At 45.0% G+C, this 22,184-nt stretch overlaps 1 protein-coding gene across 5 annotated transcripts in view; it reads right to left on the bottom strand.

Moving 5' to 3' along the window:
• Positions 1-22,184, bottom strand: part of LOC107316541 (uncharacterized) — a 171,253-nt gene that overhangs the window by 5,348 nt on the left and 143,721 nt on the right. For 4 of the 5 annotated variants that reach the window (XR_014948354.1, XR_014948355.1, XR_014948357.1 and 1 more), the window contains 7 exons: positions 14,263-14,386; positions 11,738-11,870; positions 8,487-8,591; positions 6,514-6,614; positions 5,796-5,968; positions 3,827-4,489; positions 431-2,346 (listed from right to left, as the gene is read on the bottom strand). Coding sequence is in view for 1 of the 5 variants with exons in the window: in XM_085553396.1 (XP_085409522.1) it covers positions 6,564-6,614; positions 8,487-8,591; positions 11,738-11,870; positions 14,263-14,309 (336 nt within the window). In the remaining 4 variants the exon portion in view is untranslated. The remainder of the gene's footprint in view (positions 1-430; positions 2,347-3,826; positions 4,490-5,795; positions 5,969-6,513; positions 6,615-8,486; positions 8,592-11,737; positions 11,871-14,262; positions 14,387-22,184) is intronic. The other variant, XR_014948356.1, reaches the window with a different exon arrangement.

The following is a 22,184-nucleotide window of genomic DNA, read 5'->3' as shown; positions in this document are numbered from 1 at the left end:
CCATGAAAGGCTTCCTTTGCACTGAGAATTCAGAAAACGGCGTGTTGACAAGCGGAGAAGCCAATGCTGCAAGCAAAGCACATAGGGTGATGAATAAACTCAGCCTTTAGGAGACTAGGGTGAGATCTACAAAGGGGCCAACCTATTCAGGCACAGCTTTAAGTGCCTACACCCAGATTTTAGGTGCTGCCAAGCCTTAAACCTATCTACCTAACAGCCACCTGGTGCTGCCAGTGCTGCGTCCCACCAAGTAGGGCAGCTGGGTTTGGTCCCACTTGGATGCCTCAAAGCCTTGCTCCATTTCAGCATGGCCAGGGGGTATCTTGAAGCATGCCTGCTGGCTAACCACAGTGCAGGCACAACCAAAGGCCACACCTCTTGTGTCACACTGTACGCAACAGAAAATACTTCTACTGGATTCCTCCTGTACCTGATATTTGTACTTCATAATTCAGAGTGTTGGCTGGTGCTTGGTCTTAAGGTCAGAATGGAGACTTCCAGGAGACTCCATGTAGCCTGCTGTCCTTCATCTGGCACAGAGAGTTGGGGTGAGTACGTGCCTCAGCAGAGGCCATCTCCATAACCGCCTCAGAGCTTGACTGGCTGTAAACCTGCAAGCAACAAGCAAGGCAAATGGACAGATGTGGCTCATGTGGTTCTTCAACATGAGACCTGGTCACCTTTTATGAACTGGAGGAGTCTCTCCGAGATGCTGGTAGCAAATCAGCATTTCTCTCTTGTGAGAATAAATCACAGTCTTCCTCCAGCTGAATTTAAAATTGTAAAGTTCAATAACGAGCCTAGAAATACACAGTGGATTTACATATGATGTGGGCCAGCTACGAAAAAACAGTTATTAGGAAGCCAAATACATCTAAGCTAATGTGCAGTCTGATTTTTAATGGATAAACTCAGTTTTAATGTTCTTTTCTATGAAGAATAGATGTATCTGCAAAAACATGAGATGCGCATATTGTAATCAAGCGGAGAGGGAAAAAAAATAAACTCTTTATCTAAAAGAGCAACTTAAGAGTGCAATCCAAAGCAGAGAACTCAGATAACTTTGTCTTCTTGCATTTAGCAATCATACCACGCACCAACCCAGGCTAAACCCTGCCTTTCTCTGGTGTGGAAGAGATCTTGAAAGTCCTCTAAACTCGTTGACTCACTCCACTTTTGTCAGGCCTCCCACGTAAGCATGCGGATCCAAATGCAGTCACACCTCGAGATGTGCTCCTGCTATTGTCAGTCTCTGGGAGGCTGACCGCCTCCTGGGGAGTGCCAGTAAGTACCACAGCACCTCTGCTTCCAGCACAGCCATTAATGACTGTGCAGCTGATGGCTCTCGTCTGCGTTTGGCTGGCGGGCATGGTACCACCAAACTTGAGCTCACTTGTCACAATGGCAATCGAGTTGGAATTTAATTATCTGCTGGAGAGAAGCCCTGACAGCTGTGGCGTAGGTTTCTCACTGTAGATGTTGCCTTGATCACAAGAAAAATATCAAGGGCTGGTGAGAAAAGCCATGTTCTAAAAGCATCTCTGCCTGGGTTAGACCACTGCCTACCACAGAGGTACGTGCGATTATCTCAAAGCTGTTTATTGGCTGTTGTGTCAGATTGTGGTTCAAGTTTGCCTTTTCTGAAAGTTGTCCTCAGGAATCCTTTAACTCCACCAGAAGTAACTTTTCTTTTCCAGGGCTGAGGCTGGGGGTGCAGTCTGCTCACTGCATTGGCCTTGGTGTAGGGAATGTGCAAGCTCTGCCACCTTCCACCAGAGTGCCTGCTGATGGCACTGCACTAGCAGCAGCTGCAGTGAGGTGAGACCTCTCTGTTTCCTTACAGTAATGATTACCACTAAAGGGCCCACACTGGGAGCAAGAAGCCACCCCCTTTGACATTTTACACTTTTACATCAACTCATGAAAGTTGCTAAAATCGAACAGGGCTTGGCCATCGTGGCCCACTTTAAAATCTCTCAGCAGTGATGATGGGCATTGCCTCGTGGGTAAATAAGTGTTTTCCTAAATTGCAAAGTTTAACTCTGGTAGTTTTCACAGGGTTTTGTAAAACACCATCCTGCAGTTAATCACACTGCTCTCAGGTGCATGCTCTGGCATGTGCTGGCCTACCATTTATCTGTGTCTCTTCTCTTTCCTAGCATTACTGCTGTTGCTGCCAGCACCAGCCTGGGAGAAGGAGCATTCTGGCCTTGACTTGTAGAGGGGTGAAGCCATCTTTGCCTTCAAAGATGCTCCTCTACTCACGATGTTCCTGCTTGGAGCCATTCTCTGTCTGCAGGCCGACAGGAGATACAAGCAATGATTCCCAGGCTTCATGTGCTGCACCTGGAGGTCAGAAACAAAACAGACATGTTGCTCCTCTTGCAGTCTAGATATTTGTTCTTTACTCTTTTAGGTTTCCTTTGGCATAGAGGAGCTCATGCTAAAACAAAAAATTGAAAAGCAGCCCTTCTGATATATCACATCCCATGTGTTATTGCAGAAGCCAAAGTAACGTGCAGCTTAGTGGATGGAGAGAGTTAGCCAGATGCTGAACTGCCACCTACCCTTGTGTACTGGATGGCACATCCAGTCCTGTCCTGTGCAGCAAGGGCAGTGTGAGCACTAGTCTGTGAGAGCCTGGGGAAAGCCTTGCTCACTCAAAAAGCTCATCCGCTGCAATCTGTTTCATGCACTAACAGCCCTTGCTGACTGCAATTAGGATCAGGGGAAACATTTGGAAATTCTGGAGTTAAAAGCCTGTAAGTTGCATGAAGATAATGCTTAATAAACATGAATACATGGTAGGACTTTTTTTTCCCCATCTTCTTTATATGACTTTTAGACTTACAAGCTTTTATCTTATTTTATGAGGCCATGTGAAATAAATTAAATGTAACACAAGATGCTGTTAAAAAAGATTTTATGACATCAAGAACTGGTTCTATATTAGGACCAGATCCTGCACAGACTGATGCATGTGAGTAATTTTGCTCTCATAGATAAGCTATTGAACCAAGCATGGCCAACCATTTAGATTTTCAGAATCGGGCCCTCATTTTGGAAACTCTTATCATTGTTAAATCAATGCGAAAGTGAAATCTGTCTCCTCTCAAAAGGAAATTGCCAAGACTTTCTACACCAAGATTTGGGATCTGTAGAAAATGAAGCCTTTTTATTTTTTCTTCCCTCCAATAATCTGTTCAGTGAACAAGCTGTGAAAAATAGTTCTATATTTTTTCCATGTGATGCAGCAGACGGTAAATTTCCATTTAAAAGAATGATCAGAGTAGCTGCTGGCACTGAACTCTGTTGTCTTAGTCAAATCTACTTACAAAGAGTTTACAGCAATACAATACTTTATTATTTCACTCAACCAGAAATCAGATGAAAAAGGCAAAGGGGAAGCCTGAAATAGGTTCATGGTCAGAATTCTTTTCTTTCTTAACATCTTCTTTTTTAAATGCAGGAGTTGAGATCAGTAGTTTTGTGTGTAAGGAGGAGAATATTTCTTTTCACCTCTACTTTTGTATGCCATGAAATAATCAGACTTCACACTTCTATAGCGCCTTTCTTCTGGGGATCTGAAAGCACTTTACAAACATTAATTAAAGTCTCACAACACCCATGCGGAGGTAAAGCAGCATTGTTTGTGCATCTAATGCAGAATGCTTAACCTGATTCTTTAAGTACTACACAAGGACTACAGTAAAATAATGGAATATCCAAAGCAAATTAATCTAACTGAATTGCTAGGAGTGTATGTATGGATATACATGAGTGTGTTCATGTGCATGACTGCAGATATATGTATATTGCTACTTGCCTTAGATTACACTATCTCTGCCCCATATATTCTGTCCATTGTTGTCTCAGGCGATGCTGTGAGTGCTGCTGCCTCTCTCTGCACGAGCTCTCCGTTCCGTTTCTAACTTGGTTTCTTCTTGGAAACCTGGGAAATCTCTCACCATCACTGATAAGGCTGGAAATACTTTTAAAAGTTAAGAAGCTTGGAAAGCAAAATGAACCCCAATATTTCCTCAGCCCACGTCCCACCCTCTCTTACAATTTAAAAATGCTTCTGGGTCACCAGCTTTAGTTTGGTTTCTTAATCTTCATCGTGTCTCCTTTCTGTAAACCTCGCTTTCTTCCTTTGTCTGACGTCATCTCTAAGATCTTCGGCACAGAGATAGCACTTTTATCTCTGTGAAGTGTCATGCAAAGTTGTGGTGGTACATAAATATTTAATGCTGTTAGCGATGGGGATTAGAGTCCTGGAGGAGCATGATTCCTCCCTTGCAGAGGCAGAACATATAACGGGGTGTCTGTGCTGTCTCTTCCATGATGCGAGTTTCTCTGCTTCCATTTTTCAGTTGTCACTGCTGTGCTCTTGCTGAGGCTGTTGGGATGCAGGGCTCCTGGATGGCAATGGCCTGGTTGGTTAATGCTGGGCTAGGACTGCTCCTTCAGTCTGGTGATCTGCATGAGACTGAAAGTAAATCCCCTTTAAATGGGTTTCCCTCTATTTTTTTTTTTCCTCTTAGCGACATGAAAATGTGGGGAAGCAGCCCAACCATCTGATACCTGTCCTATGGTTGTAACCATCTTTATTTGGAAAAGGAAATCAAATGCACCTTCAAGTAATCTCAGCATCACTTTGGGACAGGAACTTAAAATTTCACATTGACAAAAAAGCAGAACAGACTCATGCTGACTTTCCCAAGCCAGTTGTTTTGGGACAGTCCTGATTGTGTCCGGTGATGCCTGCTCCAGCCCTTCAGAAGGATGTGCGCTGGATGGCGGCAGGGAGCATGTGTGGGGTCCTCTCCCTGCAGCTGTGGTTTTTAACTCACGGCTACACCCTTGCAGCACTTCTATCATACAAGAGCCCTTCACAAAAAATGTTTTCCTTTAGCTCAAGGTAAGCTTCATCTCTCAAGGGCCCTTCAGGAGTGAAGTACTGGGAGAAATCCACTTTTTATTTTGCATTTCAATAATAATCTTTTTGCCACCGTGCAGAGGAGCAATGTCAACAGTGTGTTGCGGGCAGAAGCCCAGCTGCTGCCAGATGGGGACATCCCAGTGGTGTCCCAACGGGACAGCTGTGAGCTAGGTGTGACAGGAACCAGGGGACTTCGAAGCAGTGTAGTGGGGCATGGGCTGCTGGCATGCAGCTCATCTGTCTTCTGACCTCCCCTTTCTGAGCAGCCCAAATATGCAAGTCAGGCTGGCCCTCTGGCCAGATCCCTTTTCTAAGAGGGAGTTTATCATCATAGCTTGCTGAAAGCTAAAGTTTTCTAATGGCTGTAGCAAATAATTTGAAATAATTGAGGCAAATATGCACATCCAGTTGCCAAGCACAACATTTTTCTTATTCATTTACAACTTCATAGACTTCAGCATATATTTTCAGTCTTTACTAATTGCACAGCTGATCATTCTTTATGACTTTCTGTCTTCACTTCACTGGCTGCACTTTCTTAGCGTGATCATAGTCTTTATTTTGTTTAACTTATGCTAAAGCAAAATACGAAACTAAGCCACAGGAGGCACATAAAACACGTCATTGTACAGTCCGCTACGTTTTATAAAACCATTTTACAACAGGAGCCATCCACCCGTTCTGTTCAATGGAGTAGATGTGATCAAACCGCGCTTGAAGGGCTGTGCTCATCTTTACACTGATTATTTTCTACCCTCATTGCAAAGCATGGGCTGCAGCTAACATCTCATTTATGTACAATTAAATGGGTGAGCCCCGCTGCCTCCAGCAATTGCTGCACTTCATTACTTACCTTGCTGGCTGAGCAGTGCAGTGCCACGCTCTGGGCAGGGTCTGGCTGCAATGGGACATGTCTGGCACGGGGTAGAGGAGGGAACCCCATTCCCCAGTCAGGGCCGGGTGTCCGGGTCTGAGTTAGTGCTGCCAATAGCACTGGGGGATGACAGAGCTGCAGTGGTGAGGCACCTGTCCAAAGAAGGCAACAATGAAATATAGGACAACTTTTTTGGTTATTTCTCTATCTCTTCTTCTTTTCCCCGGCACACCCCCATAACAGAGGCAGCAAATAAATATAATACACACACACACAAAACAAACAAACAAACAAACCACTTTAAAAAAAGCCCCCCCCCACCCTTCAAACCCAAAGCCACTGGGCTACATCCTGCCTGCTGCCAGCAGCCTGGCTGGAAGCACCAGGGCACAGGGCAGGGTGAGCCGTGGGGCTCTACCCCAACCCCAGCCTGCCGCCAGCCAGACTCACTCCGCTCCCTCTCCCTCTCCCTCTCCTTTTTTTTTTGGACGTCGTGTTTAACACTTGCACAATCTGGTGAAATTACAAGACCGAGAGGACAAGGGGAGAAGCCAGTCTGTTTAAAAAAATAAAAAAGAGGACGTGATTACTTTGCTGAAGCTGTACTTTATATTTTATCTTCCAAAGGAGACAAAGGGAATAAATACTTAAAACCCAGTGGTGACGACAGTGAAGCAATCATGCAGGCGCTGGATACCTTTGTCTCGGGAAGGCATGTAGTCATTTTTACATGTCTGCCACTGCGTGTCAAACCTTTCTTTTCTTCCCCTTTCCATTTTGGATGGCCAAACTGATTATCTAAAATAGAAAATTAGCACACAATGGCTTTACTCTGTGATACCCCTTATGCAACTAATGGGCAAAGCTTGTTAATTGGTTGTAAATGCCAGCAGGTTGCCAAGATAATACTTCAGAAATAAGCGGGTATTCTGATAATTACAGCAATCTTCATCTATAAAAGCTTAAGTAGATGAAGTACTGGCTGGCTTAAAACCAAGATTTATCCCGCTGCACTCGCATTAAAAGAAAAAATAAGATGAAAACAATAATGTAGCAAAACAATTATATAGCAGGAAGCGTTGTAGGTTTTAGAGATTGTGAAAACTCAGAAAGTAAAACAGTGCTGTAATAACCAGTTATGGAAAAATAGGCCATTTACATTTGTGTATAATTAAATAGTAGGCTATGCAATTTCACTTTTTAAAGTAAACTGCCTTTTCCTTTTTTTATAGGGCAACGTAGCCATAATTGCTGCATTAAAGCTTTAATGAAAGAAAAAAGCAGCAGATCAAGATGACATGTAACATCCACATTTGTACCGTGGCGTTCTGCTTGTTTAGTAATGGGAAGCTACTGAGGAGATTAAAATTGCAGAATTCTTCCTAGGTTTTTTCCCCCCCTAAAATTGCTATAGGAAGATCATTCAAAGTCTAAAATACATACAATTTATTTTTTTACCTTCAATCCACAAAGATTTAATGGCTTTCCTAACTCTGAAAGTGTTTTAAGAAATACTTTCTTGTGAATGGGGGTATTATTCCAGCTCATCATCATTATCAGAAGTAAGTGGCGCAAACTTAAAGCGTAGAGGGCTCACCTCATGTTTTAGAATATTGCTGCAAATGCTGCACATCATTATTTTTTAACTTAGTGGTGCTTTTCAGCTTTCCCGTCAGAATTATCAACAAGTTGATACATAATATTGTTATTTGGAGTTTTGATATGTCTCTTGTTAACTGTTACACCAAGGCTGGGCTCAGCCATAGCAGAGCTCCAGGATGAGCTTGAAGCCCTTAAGGCAAACTGTTGACTGTGGAGTTAAGATAGGAGCTCATATGAATGGCAGAGAAAGCCATGGGGTTGTTTTCCATGTGATCTGGCTGTGGGCGCCCTCTGCCAGCATTGAATTGGATGGAGACGCCTCCTCTGTGTGGTCCCACACCATCAGCCTAAAGACTTTCTCCAAACCTCACGTTTACCAAAAAGAAGAAGAGCCCATCGGGCAGCTGGGGTGACGTGCTGGTGGGTTCCTCCTTAGTGCAGGGGACCTGTACATAATACATGCTGCCTGGGCGGCTTCCTGGGCTCCTTAATGGAGCTGCTGCCTTATCCTCCAGGAGCTAAATAAATGGGAGACTTTCTAGGCCGGCATGTATTTCCATTTATGCTTTAAAAATTCATGAGCATAGGTTTCATCTGATGGTGTAGTTACTATGGTAATTGTTTATTAATCCGGAGGAGCGTGGTAATTACCACAGTTCACTTTATATAACTCAGACCCGGAGTTGAAGTGCAGGGATGATTTCTTTACGCATCCATCTTTTAGACACTTTTTTCAACTTTTTTTTTTTTTTTTCCTTTTCTTTTTCTTTTTTTTTATAACAGAATATGCATTTTCCCCTCTCAGTTCTACTTTTATCCAACTGCATACGTTTCTGGAAGTGTAGAGAGTGTAAAAAATGAGAGAGAAAAGCTCGCTCGGAGTTGGCAGGCCAGGATAGCCAGGAAAAAAAATGTGCAGAGTTAAGCAGCAGGTGCTTCGGGGAAATTTTTTAATTAAAAAAAAAAAAAGAAATATTGTTGCTTTGAGCTTTCCCTGGAGAACAAACTCCTTCCCAATAGGGCAGCCAGGGGTGGAAGGCGGGCAGAGGGCAGCAAAGACAGCACAACCTGGCTCCATGCCTTGTCTCGCGCAGAGATGATGCACTGCAGCCTCACCAAGGTGCTGGCGTGCCACGAAGGGACGTGTCCAGATGCATGTTTGTGAAACTTTGTCTAGAAACAGAGTTTGCACATGCAAAAATTCATCAGTGTTGGCTTTTTCAGAGAGGCACCACCAATCCCTCTGCTCGGCAGTGCCTTTACAATGGATGTTTCAGGGAAGTTCACAAGAAACCTGTAAAATGTTACCACTGCTTTTTGTGAAACTTCTTTCATTATCCACTAGTTCTTTTCAGAGTGAAAATTTTTGACCACAGTAATGTATCTCCCTGTCTCTGCTCCCATTTACACAAGAGCAATTGCTGTCAGCTTGCTCCATAACAAAACCACTGGAAGACCCAGCTCCCCACCTACCCACCACCCCTCTGCGCCCGTCCCAGCCTCACTCTTCAGCCGGCAGTGCCCAACCCTGGCTCGACAAGATTCACATTATTTATATGGAAAAGGCACAGGATGCCATCTCCCCACTCACTCTGCCTGCATAAATTGTGCGTGTTTATTATTCATTGTAACACAGCACATTCTCTGTTTCTGTGTCACTTGTCACTAATCACTTATGCATCTGATGTGCAGATCCAGAGCCGGTTCTCAAGCATTCTTGGCTTTGAAACATAAGATATGCATGGGTAAGAGTTTATCCCACCCCCAAAATAACAACTTTGATACATTTTCAAAAGGGAAAGTGCATATGTTACAGTACTCAGGAGCAGCAATAACCAAACTAGCTGAGAAGTGACATGGACTTGGGTTATTTTCTTCTTTTTTTTTTTCTTCTTTTTTTTTTTGGGTTTCTCTTTAGTATTTCATGAAAGTGTGTAAAAATCTTAACATTTGAATGCCACACACTTCATTCTGCCTGCGAGATAAAGGACATTTCTCTAAAAGAAACATACGCTCCTTGTTCCTTGTTTTGATTTCTCATACAGCTTGTCATAATGCATTTACATTTCGTCCATACATTCGGGTTTTTCAGCCGGAGCTGTGCTTTTGAGGAAGGGATGCAAACTCTTCTTCTCCAGGGGCTGCTACTCGTGTGGGATGGGTGCTTTTCTGGTGCCACTCTCTCCTGTCCTGTCTTGCTCTTTTCTCAGCCATCCTCCAACCCTACCAAACCCAAGGCTGGGTGGTTGGAGGTACCTGTTCTGTTCCATTTCTTCCTCCCAGATCTGGCCAGCCCATGGTCTGCCCCTGGGGAATTTTGTGAGATGGCCAGCAGCCCTGCAAGACTTGTCTTGACTTCATTTTGCCATTCCACACAGCTGGGTGAGAAGACGCAACGGTGGTTGACATCATCTTCTGTGCTGAACTTGGTGCCCATAGCCTGTGATGGGGCCTCCTACACTACCAAAGGGTTTGAGCTACTCTATTTGACCTGTGTGTCATGATATTTGTCAATTGTGACATGGCTGTTCCATGTTGTATGTTGAGCTGTGTATCTTATTAATCCATGATACAGGATTAGTGATGCTGGCTTGGCCTTGTGGGTGGGCAGCATGCATTCCAGCCAGCACAGCTTGAGCAGCCCATACCTATCACGCTATTATTTACAGGAGCAACAGTGAAAAAGAAGTCACAGAACTAGTCAAGCTGCTCAATATAAATGTTTTCTCCTCTCTGCAAGGCTGCTGAAAGAGAAGATTGTTTCCACTTCTATGCAAGGAGATCGTGTTAATTTTTCCTTGTTCTGCTGCTATTTGATGGGAACACTCTTAGCAGCGACCTCTCATTACAAGACCTCCTTGCTGAGGGAAGTGAGCCCTACAACAGCAACAGAGAAAGCAGCTTGAAATTAGGATACAGAAAACCCATGCCAAAAATGTGTCAGCTTGGAAGGTCATTAAGAATTATCCATTTGTGCATGTTCACATGCCAGCAGTACCTTAAGTGATTACCTTGGAGGGACAGATTTGTCTAATGAACATATGAATTAACAATACAAAATTGTGATTGATAAATCAAATAGGAATTAGTAATTTGGCAATGAATCTAACTGGAGAGGAGTTTCACTGGATGTGCCGCTGCTCTGTGCTAAGAACAGCTCCCGGCGGTATTTTTCTGCTTTATGACACCCCAGCTTTAGGTGCCTGATCTGAACGCCAGCCTGCCTGTACTTTGGGCAGATACATCTTGTACTAAAGCTCTTGGCTCACAGCGCACAGTAGTTATTTTTTAAAGATCCCCACCCACACCTTTATTGATTTGATTTTTTAAGTTCAGATGAGAAATTAATGTAGACTGGCACACAGGCATACAAATGCTCCATTTTTAAACTTCGTAATAGTTGGTAGAATTCCGGTTAAGTGTTTATAAATTTAGGAACTTGGATAAAAGCAATTAAAGTTTAGCTCTGCTTTTCTATGCTGATGTTGCTCAGGAAGAAGTTTTGATTTTTTCCTCTGGAAGTAAGTAGATCCTCTCAGTAGTTTACTAGTAGAGTTGGTGACTATTTCCTTCACAAAGACTTTTAAAAGAGCAAGAAATTTTGATTTAAAAAATGTCTCCTACAGGTGACTTGCTTTTTCCTTCCAAATCTTTATGCTCTAAGTAGATATATCAAAGCGATACACACACTGTGTTTTTAAATAAGCTGTTACTGGCAGATGCAAGTCATGTAACACTTACCAAAATTCTTAGTGATTCCTTACAGTGTCTCCATCTTTTTGGCTTGAGTCAAACTGGGCTTGGGGCATTCCCCAAGTGCACAGGCACTGGGAGACAGCCACAACTCCTGCAGCTTCTCCTGGCTTTGCCCAAACCCAGCAGGCCATAGTGCTGTGGTTTGTTAGCATTACAAGATGCCCCATGGCTGCAGACCAGGTCAGGGAACTCCCTGCCACATAGAAGTGCCAGAGAGTGTCACTTTCTGCCTTAATTTGCATACCACCCTTAAAATGAAATATGCCCAAACATTAAAAAAAACAACAAAACTGAAGGTAAGTGTACTGATGTTTGCCACCAAAACTGGTAAAGAGAGCATTAAGACCATTAAGACTCATTAACAGATGTCCTTGTATCTGTGAACTGTATGGATAGCATAGCAATGCTGCATTGTACAGAGTACTCTGTGACATGCAGGGCAATGAGGAAACTGAAAGGTAAAAGAAGCCCTGGTATGATACAGCCCCGTCTTAAAGGTCTTTGTGGAAGCCACACAAGAAAGCCAGGTAATAAAAGAAAGGACCAGGTAATGTGGAATTTACCTTGTTGTCATTGTAGGGATTGATTAAATCCACGAGGAAGTGCTTTGAAGGTACTGGTAGCAGCTCATCATGCAGTTGTTTCATTAAGCAATAGATGCAGTGGGAGGTAGCAGGACCAAACAGTGGGCAGCCCCTTAGAGCAAGAAGAAACAGCTGTTATTGTTGTGTTGGTGTGCTCTACACACACAGAAAGATGTTGGTTAAACAGATGACATCCACAAGCTATACGTAATTCACAAAATCTACTTTCATGGCCAAATTTATCAATGGATGTAGTTTTGTCCCTGAAGTTATCCCCAGACTCTGCAGGAGCTCGCTAGAACAGCAAAGGTGCTGCGAGGGCACTGCAAGGGCAGTGGGGACTTTACATTTGCTGGTTTGAGGAGCAGCGTGGCTCCCTGCAGCTCACTGCCCCTCTCACACCCCCTAAGGCCATGCCCCCATTCCCTCTCATAGTAAACATCAGGGTTGTGCCCGCAGCATGCAGGCAAGAAGCAAGTGTGTGTGACTGTGAAGCAGCCACCCTGGCAGGAGTGGGTGCAGGGAGGCGGGGGGCGGGCTGCAGCCCCCAGCTCTGCCAGTCCCAGGGAAGCTGCAGAGCAAAGTATGACACAACCCCTTAGATATTCAGGGTGGGGGCATGTTATTTTAATATCCTTTTTTGTGCTTAATAGAAAAGGGGTTTGTGGTTAATTCTTTATTATCTCCGACAGCAGTTCTCGCTTCGGCTCCTCTTTCTTTAACTGCCAAGCTAGCATTTTCCTTTTTTATTGCTCCTTTCTAAGAGGTTTGCTTTGGACTATTGCCAGTTATCATTTCCCATTAGGGCAAATATTGCATCAAACTCATGATTAGGGATTTCAGGGCTTGGGAATATTATTTTTGAACATTTGTCTTTCATTTTCTGAGTGTCTTTCCCCTCCCCTCTTTGCACACACATATACGCACACATGCCTGTGTATCTGTGGATGTACATATGTGTGTATATATTTATAGAGAGCGAGAAGGAAAACTGCAGGTGTCTGAAGGCACATGTACGTTTGTGTGTAGACATGAGCCCACTTGTGTGTAACGCTGGGATCCCCTTGTTAGGACCAAGATCTCCGAGTATGCTAAAGGTCACTCAAAGAAGAGATTTGTCAGTGTGCTCCTGCTCTGTGGCAAGGGAAGGAGGTAATGTGCACTGCCAAGAGGGAGAAAACAGCCTGGTGAGGAGCTGCCACAAGTACCACCATCCCAACAGAGCAGATAGCAATGCCTGTGCTGGAGCCCACCATCACTGTGCCATGTGCACTGCTGGGGACTTCCAGGTGATGTATTTGGACTCAGCTGACTGTTTCATTCCCTTGCTGCCAAACTTCAGGCACTGCTGCCATGTTCAAAAACCTTTCCAGCTGCTGCCTTCTGCTGCCAGCTCACCAAGCCCAAAGCCCAATTTTGGTAAAATCCCCTGGCTGGAGGAACAGAAGTTTTGTACTGCGGTCTCAAGGCAACATGGGTGACACTCAGAGCACGTGGCGGGCTGGGAACAGGCACAGCCTGCAGAGGCCACAGGGTGAGGTGAGCTGGGCACCACCAACCCACACCAAGAGCCCCCAGGTTCCTAAACACACAAGCATTTCCAGGCAGCCAATTTGTCTGCCTCCAAAAAAAATTATTCTTCAAGGCTTGTTCCCATCTGCCAGAAGAAAACATGTCATTTAAGAAAACAACTAACGCTGACAGACAGGAGGGCGTTCTGGAGATAATGCCCTCCGCTTTTACCTGATTCAGGCAACGGCACTGAGTGGCAAGATGGCTGTGCCATCCACATGCCTTATTCACGGGCAGCTTTTAATCTTCCTTCTCCCTGGCAGGCTGACAAATATTTTTCCCTTTACTCATTGCTCACCCTTTTATTCTTCCGACAAATACTGCACTTACTGCATTTAAATTTTGCAAAACTGAGTCCAGGCGAAGTGAGTCAGTCATTGTGCAGATGAAAGACAACGTCACCTCTTTTCTTGCTGGTACTACAGTGGCTGCAAGTTAAAATCACTGCACGATGGTGTTGGCAATTCTTGCCAATGACAAACCTGACTGCATGATTCCAGCCTGGCCCTGTTGATTCTGCCCTCCCTTCCAAAAAACAAAGCCATGGTCCCCACATGGGGAAGACTGCTGTCGAGAGAAGGTACAGCAAGCTCTCAGCTATTTCAGAAATCTTAAAGTGATTAAAGCAAGCGGATGGTTAATTAGAATATTCTAAAAACACAGCTGCTAAAAAAAAAAGTTTCGAGCAGCCACCAACTTGTTATTATTTTGTCATCATCTCATGACATGCTTGTGACATATGGGAGAAAGAAGAGCTGCAGTCCCCTTCCCCGCAGCCACGCTGTCCCACAGCCTTCTGCAGGGCTTTGCTGGTAGTGCCTGGCTGCACCCACAGTGAGGAGAGCTCAGGTTGCGTGTGCCCCAGCCTGGGCTGAATGGCAAATAATAACAGTGCTAATAATAAGAAGAACAATACATTCACACTGGCTCACAGTGTTGCAGCAGTGAAGCAGCTTCCTCCAGCTCTGTGCCAGCTCATATGAAACGTGCGCTTCCCTTCTGGTCCAGGAAGAATATACCTGCTCCTCCACTCATGGCGTTATCCCAGCACCTGCCCTGGAAGAATAATCCAAATTGCCTTATTATTTCAATATCTCATCTTATCTCTGTACAACACAGGGCAGCTTAACTTTATAGCGCTGCTTTTTATAGAGTAACATTTATTTCTTGTACCAACTCTCAAGGATGTTTTATCTGTTTTATATCCCATTGAATCCTCTGTGAAACTGCACTAGTTTACAATAATTTTATTACTTTATTAATTAAACGTTTTCCAACAAGCTAGCTATGGCATTTCTTATCATCAAGGGTTCCATTAGTTTTTAATGGTGTGAGACAAAATTACCATTTACCCACATGCAATTTAAGAAGCATCATTAACACAGAGAAAGCACCAGGTGGGATTTCTAATAGTTACTGTTTCTCATTTTTGTTTTTATTTAAAAGGAATAACTGGTTTTGAGGTTTTTGCTGCAAGGTTGCCAAATCTCCACTTTGTTTTTATGTTTGAGATAATTTAAAATAATGTTCCCCTGTCTCCTAAGGCTCCGCTCAGCGATATCTCACTTATCAGCACATCGCTTTGCGCAGTGTCTCGGCACAGCCGGGTGAGTGTGTTGTCTGCACAGCAATCACCCAGAACAAAGACTTGTCTGCAACGGTCTGTAGGCAGGCGTACGTGTGTGTGCTCCTGCACACTTGTGCACACTCACACTTGTGCAGAGCGTGCACCTGGTGAACGGGTCTGTGGATGTTGGGTGAGTGCCAGGCCACAGCCTTATGCCACCTTGTGTGGCCGAGCCCTGGAGGGGGCGGTCATGGTTTTGGAGTGCCTCCCCAGCACGGGGGGAGGTTTTGGTAGCGGTCACTGTACTGCACAGAGGCAACGTGCAGAGTTCAAGGTTTTGGGAAACTTTGTGGCAGGCCCTTTGTGCAGATATTGTCTTTCCATGCGGGAGACAATGAAAAAAAAACACATGGTAGTGGTAAATATTTACCTTAAACAAAATGGGAATAATTAAAAGGCAACTTAATTACTATATTCTATTCAATTATGCTGAGCATTGACTAATTGCTGACTCAGTCCATTTGCATGTTAACAAATGCCTGCGTTTGAGGTCTTGCTCGGATAATTCTCTGGGTTCAACAACACGGAGCTGCCAGGATTGTTCCTCTTGTTAACTCACTGCCTTTGCTTAGCTCTGCCATTCCCAACGCCACGATGTTGGCCACCTTGCCCTCCCTTGTCTGAGGCCCTGCCACACATTGCAGTTACCTTCAGGGACACAAGGCCCCATGCCTGCCTGTCCCATACGGGCATCAGGGCACTGTGGTGGGCCACACTGTGCTGTGCAGGGCCCAGATGGTGCATGATCCCACGGAGTGCGCAGGAGGGATATTCAGAGGGATGTGTTTGACAAGGTGTTTCCTTATTTAAAGGGGAGGGGAGGAGGAGGCAGATGGCATGGCTGCTTCTAATGACATTCCCTGGCTGGGTTTGCGAGCGGCAGACAGGAGAAGGGCAGGAGCACCTGACGCCGGTCTGCTGGGCTGCCATGGGGATGGGGACGCTGGCAGAGCTGCCCTACTGCCGGCCCACAGCCCTTCTACCCAACTGCTTGATTTCCTGTGCAGGAATCGTAGCATCACAGAGACGTTCAAGTTGGAAGGGACCTTTAAATGTCTTTAGTTCAACTCCCCTGCAATGAACAGGGACACCTATACTAGGTCAGGCTGCTCAGAGCCCTATCCAGCCTGACCTTGAATGTCTCCAAGAATGGGGCATCCACCAGCTCTTTGAGTAACCTGTTACAATCGCTTACCACCTGATAGCATTATGAATATATTCATATATATCTTTAGCATTATAAAGAAATAAATGGATAGTGCTATTTTATAGAACTCCCCACCCCCCCAACTGGTGCATGCCGGTGTGTGGGGCCACAAGCCGGGTGCTCCCTTAGGAGGTTTTTCAGTGCGCTGCGATCCACAGCACTCTGATGCTTTTACACTCAGGAACGTCTCTTAAAACAGAAACAAATTTCACATTTTCTAAATGGGCAAATAATTGTTCCATGACGAAGAGTGCAAATATGTTCGCAGCAATAGCCTCTGTCTCAAACGCGTGCTAAACTGAACTTCTGGCCATATAAATTTCTAATTAATTTTCCTGTGCAAGCCATGGAAGAAAAACTCTGATTGCACAGCAGAGCAAGAGGGGCACAGACACCCACCCCAACGTTGTGTTCACATGGAGAGTGGCACAATGGGCACTGCTGGGGCTGCAGGGACGGCACCATCAGCGAGGTGGCAGTGGCCGTACCAGGTTGCGGCTGCCCATTATGCTAATAGCTCAATCATTATTTATTCCTCTGGAATTCATTACTGTGGCGTTATTTGGGATTGGCTCATTGAGCGTCATCAGCACGTCCATAGGATTTTTAGCACAACCTCATTAATAATGAACAATCCTGCCTTTAAAGCACTGCAATGCCTTGGTTTTAAAGTAGCTTTAGGGCTGGCTGGGCTGCAGCAAAGCACCCAAGTGCAGGGGGTTTGCACAGCGACCGCTCCACATTTGGGTTCATTCTGATTATTTTTCTTTCATGACAGCAGCTCTGAGCTGACTCCTCTACCAAAAGCAAAGTTCAGCTCTACCCCTGCCTATAGCAAGTAAATCCTTCAACAATATTTTTGGAGAATCCTCAGGTTTTGCTAATTAATATTATCACTGAGTACTGTAAAATTGTTCATGAGAAGGAAATCCTGACTGGCAGAAATCATATTCTATTTAAAATCAACTATTTTGTTTGAACATGTTAAGTCTTCAAAATCACAATTTTTAACCTGGAGTTCTCAGGAACAGTTAAAAAGTAATTATATTTTGAAAGCTGTGAAGCAATTTGTTTCCCTTCCCTCACTTTCTTTCCTTCCCAGTACAAGAAGCATGGCAGTACCCGGAGGAATATAGTGACAGCAGCTTTGAACATCACACTGCCCACACCAGGGGTCAGCAGGTGCAGCCCTGCAGCACAGCAGCAGCTTCCCAGCTCTGTGCTGAGCAAATTCTTTGCTGCAAAGGTCTCAGTTAAGCAGTAGGGATGTCAAAACACAGCAGCCCCTGATGGGACCCATGAGGGATGTGCTCCTAAGGGCAGAGCCTCCTGTCACAGCTGCACTGCTTCCAGGCCTGCACCAGCCCCTCACTGAGGCTACAAAAGTCTTTGTATGGGCTGGGGAGCACGTGTGAGTAAGGTAGCATGGCTGCCTACTTTTGGCCACACAATGACTCCTTTCAGCTCTAGTCCACTTTGGACATCCCTGCAAGGATGTAGAAGACAGTAGTGGTGAAAAGGATGGGTCCTAGGGCCCACCACCCTGATTTCCAGAGCCAGAAAGAATTAGTCACCAGAGCCAATGCCCGCAGGGCATTACTACAGAGTAACTTTAAATAAATCATTGGTGGTGGCACTTGGGACTGGGCCCTTCCGCAGAGCCTTGGGTCAGCTGGCATCCTTTTTTGGCTCATGTTCTCCCGACCTCTGTCAAGGGTGACAGCACTCACCTCGCAGGGACATCATGAAGCCAAATGCATGCTCCTGTGCTCCCTGACCTGTGTCCCCAAACCCCAGAGTGGAAAGCCCTGACCATGTCCCGTGGGGTGCCACACTTATCCTGAGGACATGGCTGATGTCAGCTGCTCCTGGGGGTTTCTCCAGTGCTGCCAAGGCCTTTCTGATTAAACCTATTCTAAGTAAACATCAACAAACTACTCTGGCTGGAGAATAAAACTACACAACACACTTAGGCTTGGGAGGAGACACATCAAAAGATGGCCTTCCTTGTGTGCCAATATACTTATATCCACACACGTATAGGTGTGTAGGTGACTGTATTGCAGAGCTGCACGAAGTCGGCATGCATGGGGAGCATCTACCTCTGTTCCTCTGTGCCATCACTGCAGTGAAACCCACATCAGACAGGGGACTGGAGACTGCGCTTCTTCCCATCAAAGTCAGCTTAATTTTAGAGCAAGTACAGCCACAGGAAGCACTGCCAGAGCCTGCCTCACACAACTCCGGGCAGAATCTCTCATAAAACAATTACATTTTTTCTGGATGTAGTGAAAGCCTTGAAAAAAGTTTACTTGATGTCTAACCAAGCAATGCTGCATCTTCAAATTTGAAGGAGAGCTCAGAAAGTTAGTTTTTTATTATTCTTCATTTAAGTATTATTTTTTAATTGCAGCGTATTAAACATAAAATCTGGTACAATCTTTAAAAATAAATAGGACCTAACTATAAATGGGCCCTGTTGTGTTTTTATCTTTGACAAGCAAGTAATTGCTTCTCAAATTTATCAGTTTGTTTATGCAAAAACCATTTACCAAGCCTAGCTCAAAAGCATCAATTTCATCATTATCATCTTATTAATTTAGCCAAGCTATAACACAGCTGATTATTCCTGAGTAATATCCTCTGCAGCACATCATGTGTGGCAAAACCATCTGTACAGTACCTATTTAATAAATAAACCCTCGGCTAAATGTCTCTGTTTATTGAGAACTAATGTTTATAGAAAATATAATGGAACTCAATAAATAACTCAGCTTCATCAACCTGCATATGAATCAGTGCGAAGAACGCTGACATCATCACCTTTCAAGTACCAGAGAAAGCAAAATTACCCAAAAGAGCTATAGAGTCAATATTAAGGCATTAAAACTGCAATGAAGGCATATTAATGCTTAAAACTTCATTGTTGGCAGTAGAATTGCCACAACGGACATATTTTATAACTCTAAGAATACTTAGGCTTTATGACTGCTTCTTTGTTGAGTGCCTTGCACTTAATGTAGTTTTCCACTTTAAATAAAAAAAAACAAACAACCCTCAAGATCTTAAAAAAAAAAAGAAAAGAAAAAAAAAAAAAAAAAGAAACAGAAAATTGCTGATTCCAGGCATTCATTTTTAAAATAATGCAAACTGCTGATTTCAATTGTTCGGATGGAGAGAGACACAAACTTATTTAACTCCATGCTTCCTGAGCCGCACTGCGGGTGCTGGGGGCTCCATGGGTGAGGTGGGGATTGCACTGCTACGCGGTGCAGGGATCACAGAGTGAGCCAGGAACGGCTAAAGGCACTACTGATATCAGGTTGTGTGTTAGGGGAGGAAAAGGAATGGCATCACTGTGCACACTGCAATACGTATCAACCACTGCTGGTTTATTTATTTGCAGCTTTGCAACTGTTCAAACAAATTGGGCATGGAAACCAAACCCCTCTGCACCCATCAGGGAGGGATAACAGATTTCCTGCAGCCCCTTTGTGGGCCCCACGTGGCACAGTGCTGTGCATTGGCACCTCACTGCCCACGCTGAGCCCAACACCACAGTGCTTTCTGGGGACGCCGCACCCCATGCACCCGTACCCACCAGTGAGGAAACATGAGCTGGGCCATCATGCATCCCCAGCAAGTCCCAGTGTCGCCAGCGCTCTGCGAGCGCCTCGAGTCCTTCCCATTCCCACAAACTTCTGCTGCACATATGCAGTGCTTGTTTTCCTTCCTGAATAAAACAGCAGATCTGCAGCGCGTCTCCGCCTAATGAAACTGAACATATTTAGAACATATGTGAGCCCGCTCCTCGCGAAAAGAACCATTTGTGGTTAACGAAGAAAGTATTCATGGTTTCGCTGCTAATTGCAGGGCGGTCTGAGTTTTCCTTATGAGAAAATAAAAAGGTAGCGCTGCTATTGTAAGTGCACAATGGAAGTAGAGCTTTTTAGAAAATATGTTTTTTGCTGAGTTTTGATGCTCTTCGATCAGGCAGCTCAGCCTGTGGGGTACGTTCCGGCCAAGGAGAAAGACAGCATTGGTAGCTCTATGAGGCTGTACACCAGCTCAAAACCATATGCTTCTTTTAATGACTACTCCTACTGCAACATGAAAGGATGTGGTATTTTTCTCACTCGGAGCCGATGAGAGGTTTGCCATTTGTTGCAATCCGGGAGGATCTGCCCGCTGCCAGAAGGGGCTGAGCGCTTGCTGGAGTTCTGCGATGTCCCTGTGACCAGCAGAGCTCTCCTCCTCACCCTTTTCCCTTCCTGGCCTCAGAGATGTGATTTCTTCATCTTAAAGGTATGCTGTGAACCCGGGCCATGAGAAACTTCCTGAAGGCAGGCAGGTGATTTACAGAAAAGAAGGCAGTATTTTTAACCAGTGTGCTTCAACCTGCTGCTCTGTGTCAGGCATCAATTCTCTGCTAATTTTGGAGTATCCCATCAAGGCAAATTTTTCTAGCCATCGTGACATTTTGTTTTAATTAATCAAAGTGCCTTATAATACCCAATGCTCACAATTACCCCCAAACCTTGTCTTCACTTCTAAAGATAAATAGCAGGTTCTTTTTTCTTCAAAAGGAGAATTAAAACAGTGATTAAGATCTCCTTCAGCAATACAAACTGTTAAATCGACACGCTATGGAATGGGAAAAAAACCTTTTGTCGCTATCTTTAACCATTGCAAAAATCCATTATAACGTATGGTTTGAGAACATATTAGCAAGTGAACAAACTGTTACCAAATGAACACAGAGCTGGAAAGTCACAAATGAACCCTAAATTAGAAGTGCACAAAGCACTGAGCTGGCTGAATAGAGAGGAGTGAGCATCTTAGCTGAAAAAATCACGATCAAAATATGAGATAAATGCTGCAGGGCAGAATATACAATTTGAAAGGCTTATTCATATGCTATACAGGGATGCGAACTGATGTTACACAGTTGGCGCTAACGTATCCATGCGAGTGGGAGGATGGCAGTTTGATTCAGAGAAGGGCTTTGGGTTTTGAACGAGCTTGTGTGCACATGGGCAGCTGTATGTGCCAGGGAGATGGCTCTGAGCTGACTGAATGAGTGCTCTGGAGGCACAAGATAAAAATGATGGTCCATGTGAAGACCAAGCCCTCTGAACTTCCCATGCTTGTCTCCTCAAAGCATTACCAGCCCCTAAACTTGGAATGCTCGGTGCACTCAAGACCTTGCAAGCACATCCAAAGACCACGACATCTCTTTTATTGGAGAGCAAAATATTTTTCAGTGCTTCGCAGTCTCTCTGGTTGCCCTTTGTGAGGCTACTTGAGGACCATAACACACAGCTGGAGATCTTGCAGCTGAGATAGCTGTAACTGAGCAGGCAGGAATCCCCCCAGGATGAACAGCTCTGGACATCAGTGTCCCAGGAGCAAGGTGCCCGCTGGCCAGGGCAGAGAGTACGGCCCCACTGCCATCCCACTGCGTGGGCCAAAATAGCCTCAGTGAGGCTATTAAGAAACAAAATTACATCCTTCACATCCGGTGGCTTCTAGAGTGCTGGCTTTGTTTACAGGATGGGCATGTGCCATAGTCTCTGCCAAACAAGAATAGAAACCCGTCTGTTCCTGCGTGGCCATACAGCTGATGTCAGAGGAGGTCACAGGCTGGGTCTGTGCCCATGGGACAGCAAGACGGCATCCCAGCTCTGGAGGACACATGGGCTCAGCCAGCAGCACCTTCAGATGCCACTGCCCTGCTGGCATGCAGGCATGCAGCATGCGTGCAGGTTGCAGACAGGGCTGCTGGGCTCCGGCTGCCACACGTGCAGGACTAGGCAAGAGGTGCTCTCAGGAAGGGTGTGAGGTCAGGAAGATGGTGCCCAGGTTATTTTGGGTTGATTATTGCAGGTTGTGCCTTACTTGAGGCTGTAACGTGGTGCAATGGTGAGAGCAGCCAAGGGTGAGAGAGGTCAACAAGGTTGCCCTGAGGCTGGGCTGCTTTGTGGTGGAGAGCCCTCTGCAATTTCCTCAGGGAGTCACAC

This window comes from Coturnix japonica, chromosome 7 (genome assembly GCF_054131305.1).
Source record: "Coturnix japonica strain WE chromosome 7, WE-NBRP24, whole genome shotgun sequence".
Classification (NCBI taxonomy): domain Eukaryota; kingdom Metazoa; phylum Chordata; class Aves; order Galliformes; family Phasianidae; genus Coturnix; species Coturnix japonica.
The sequence above is the reverse complement of the archived record's forward strand: the minus strand, read 5'-3'. Positions and strand labels throughout refer to the sequence as shown.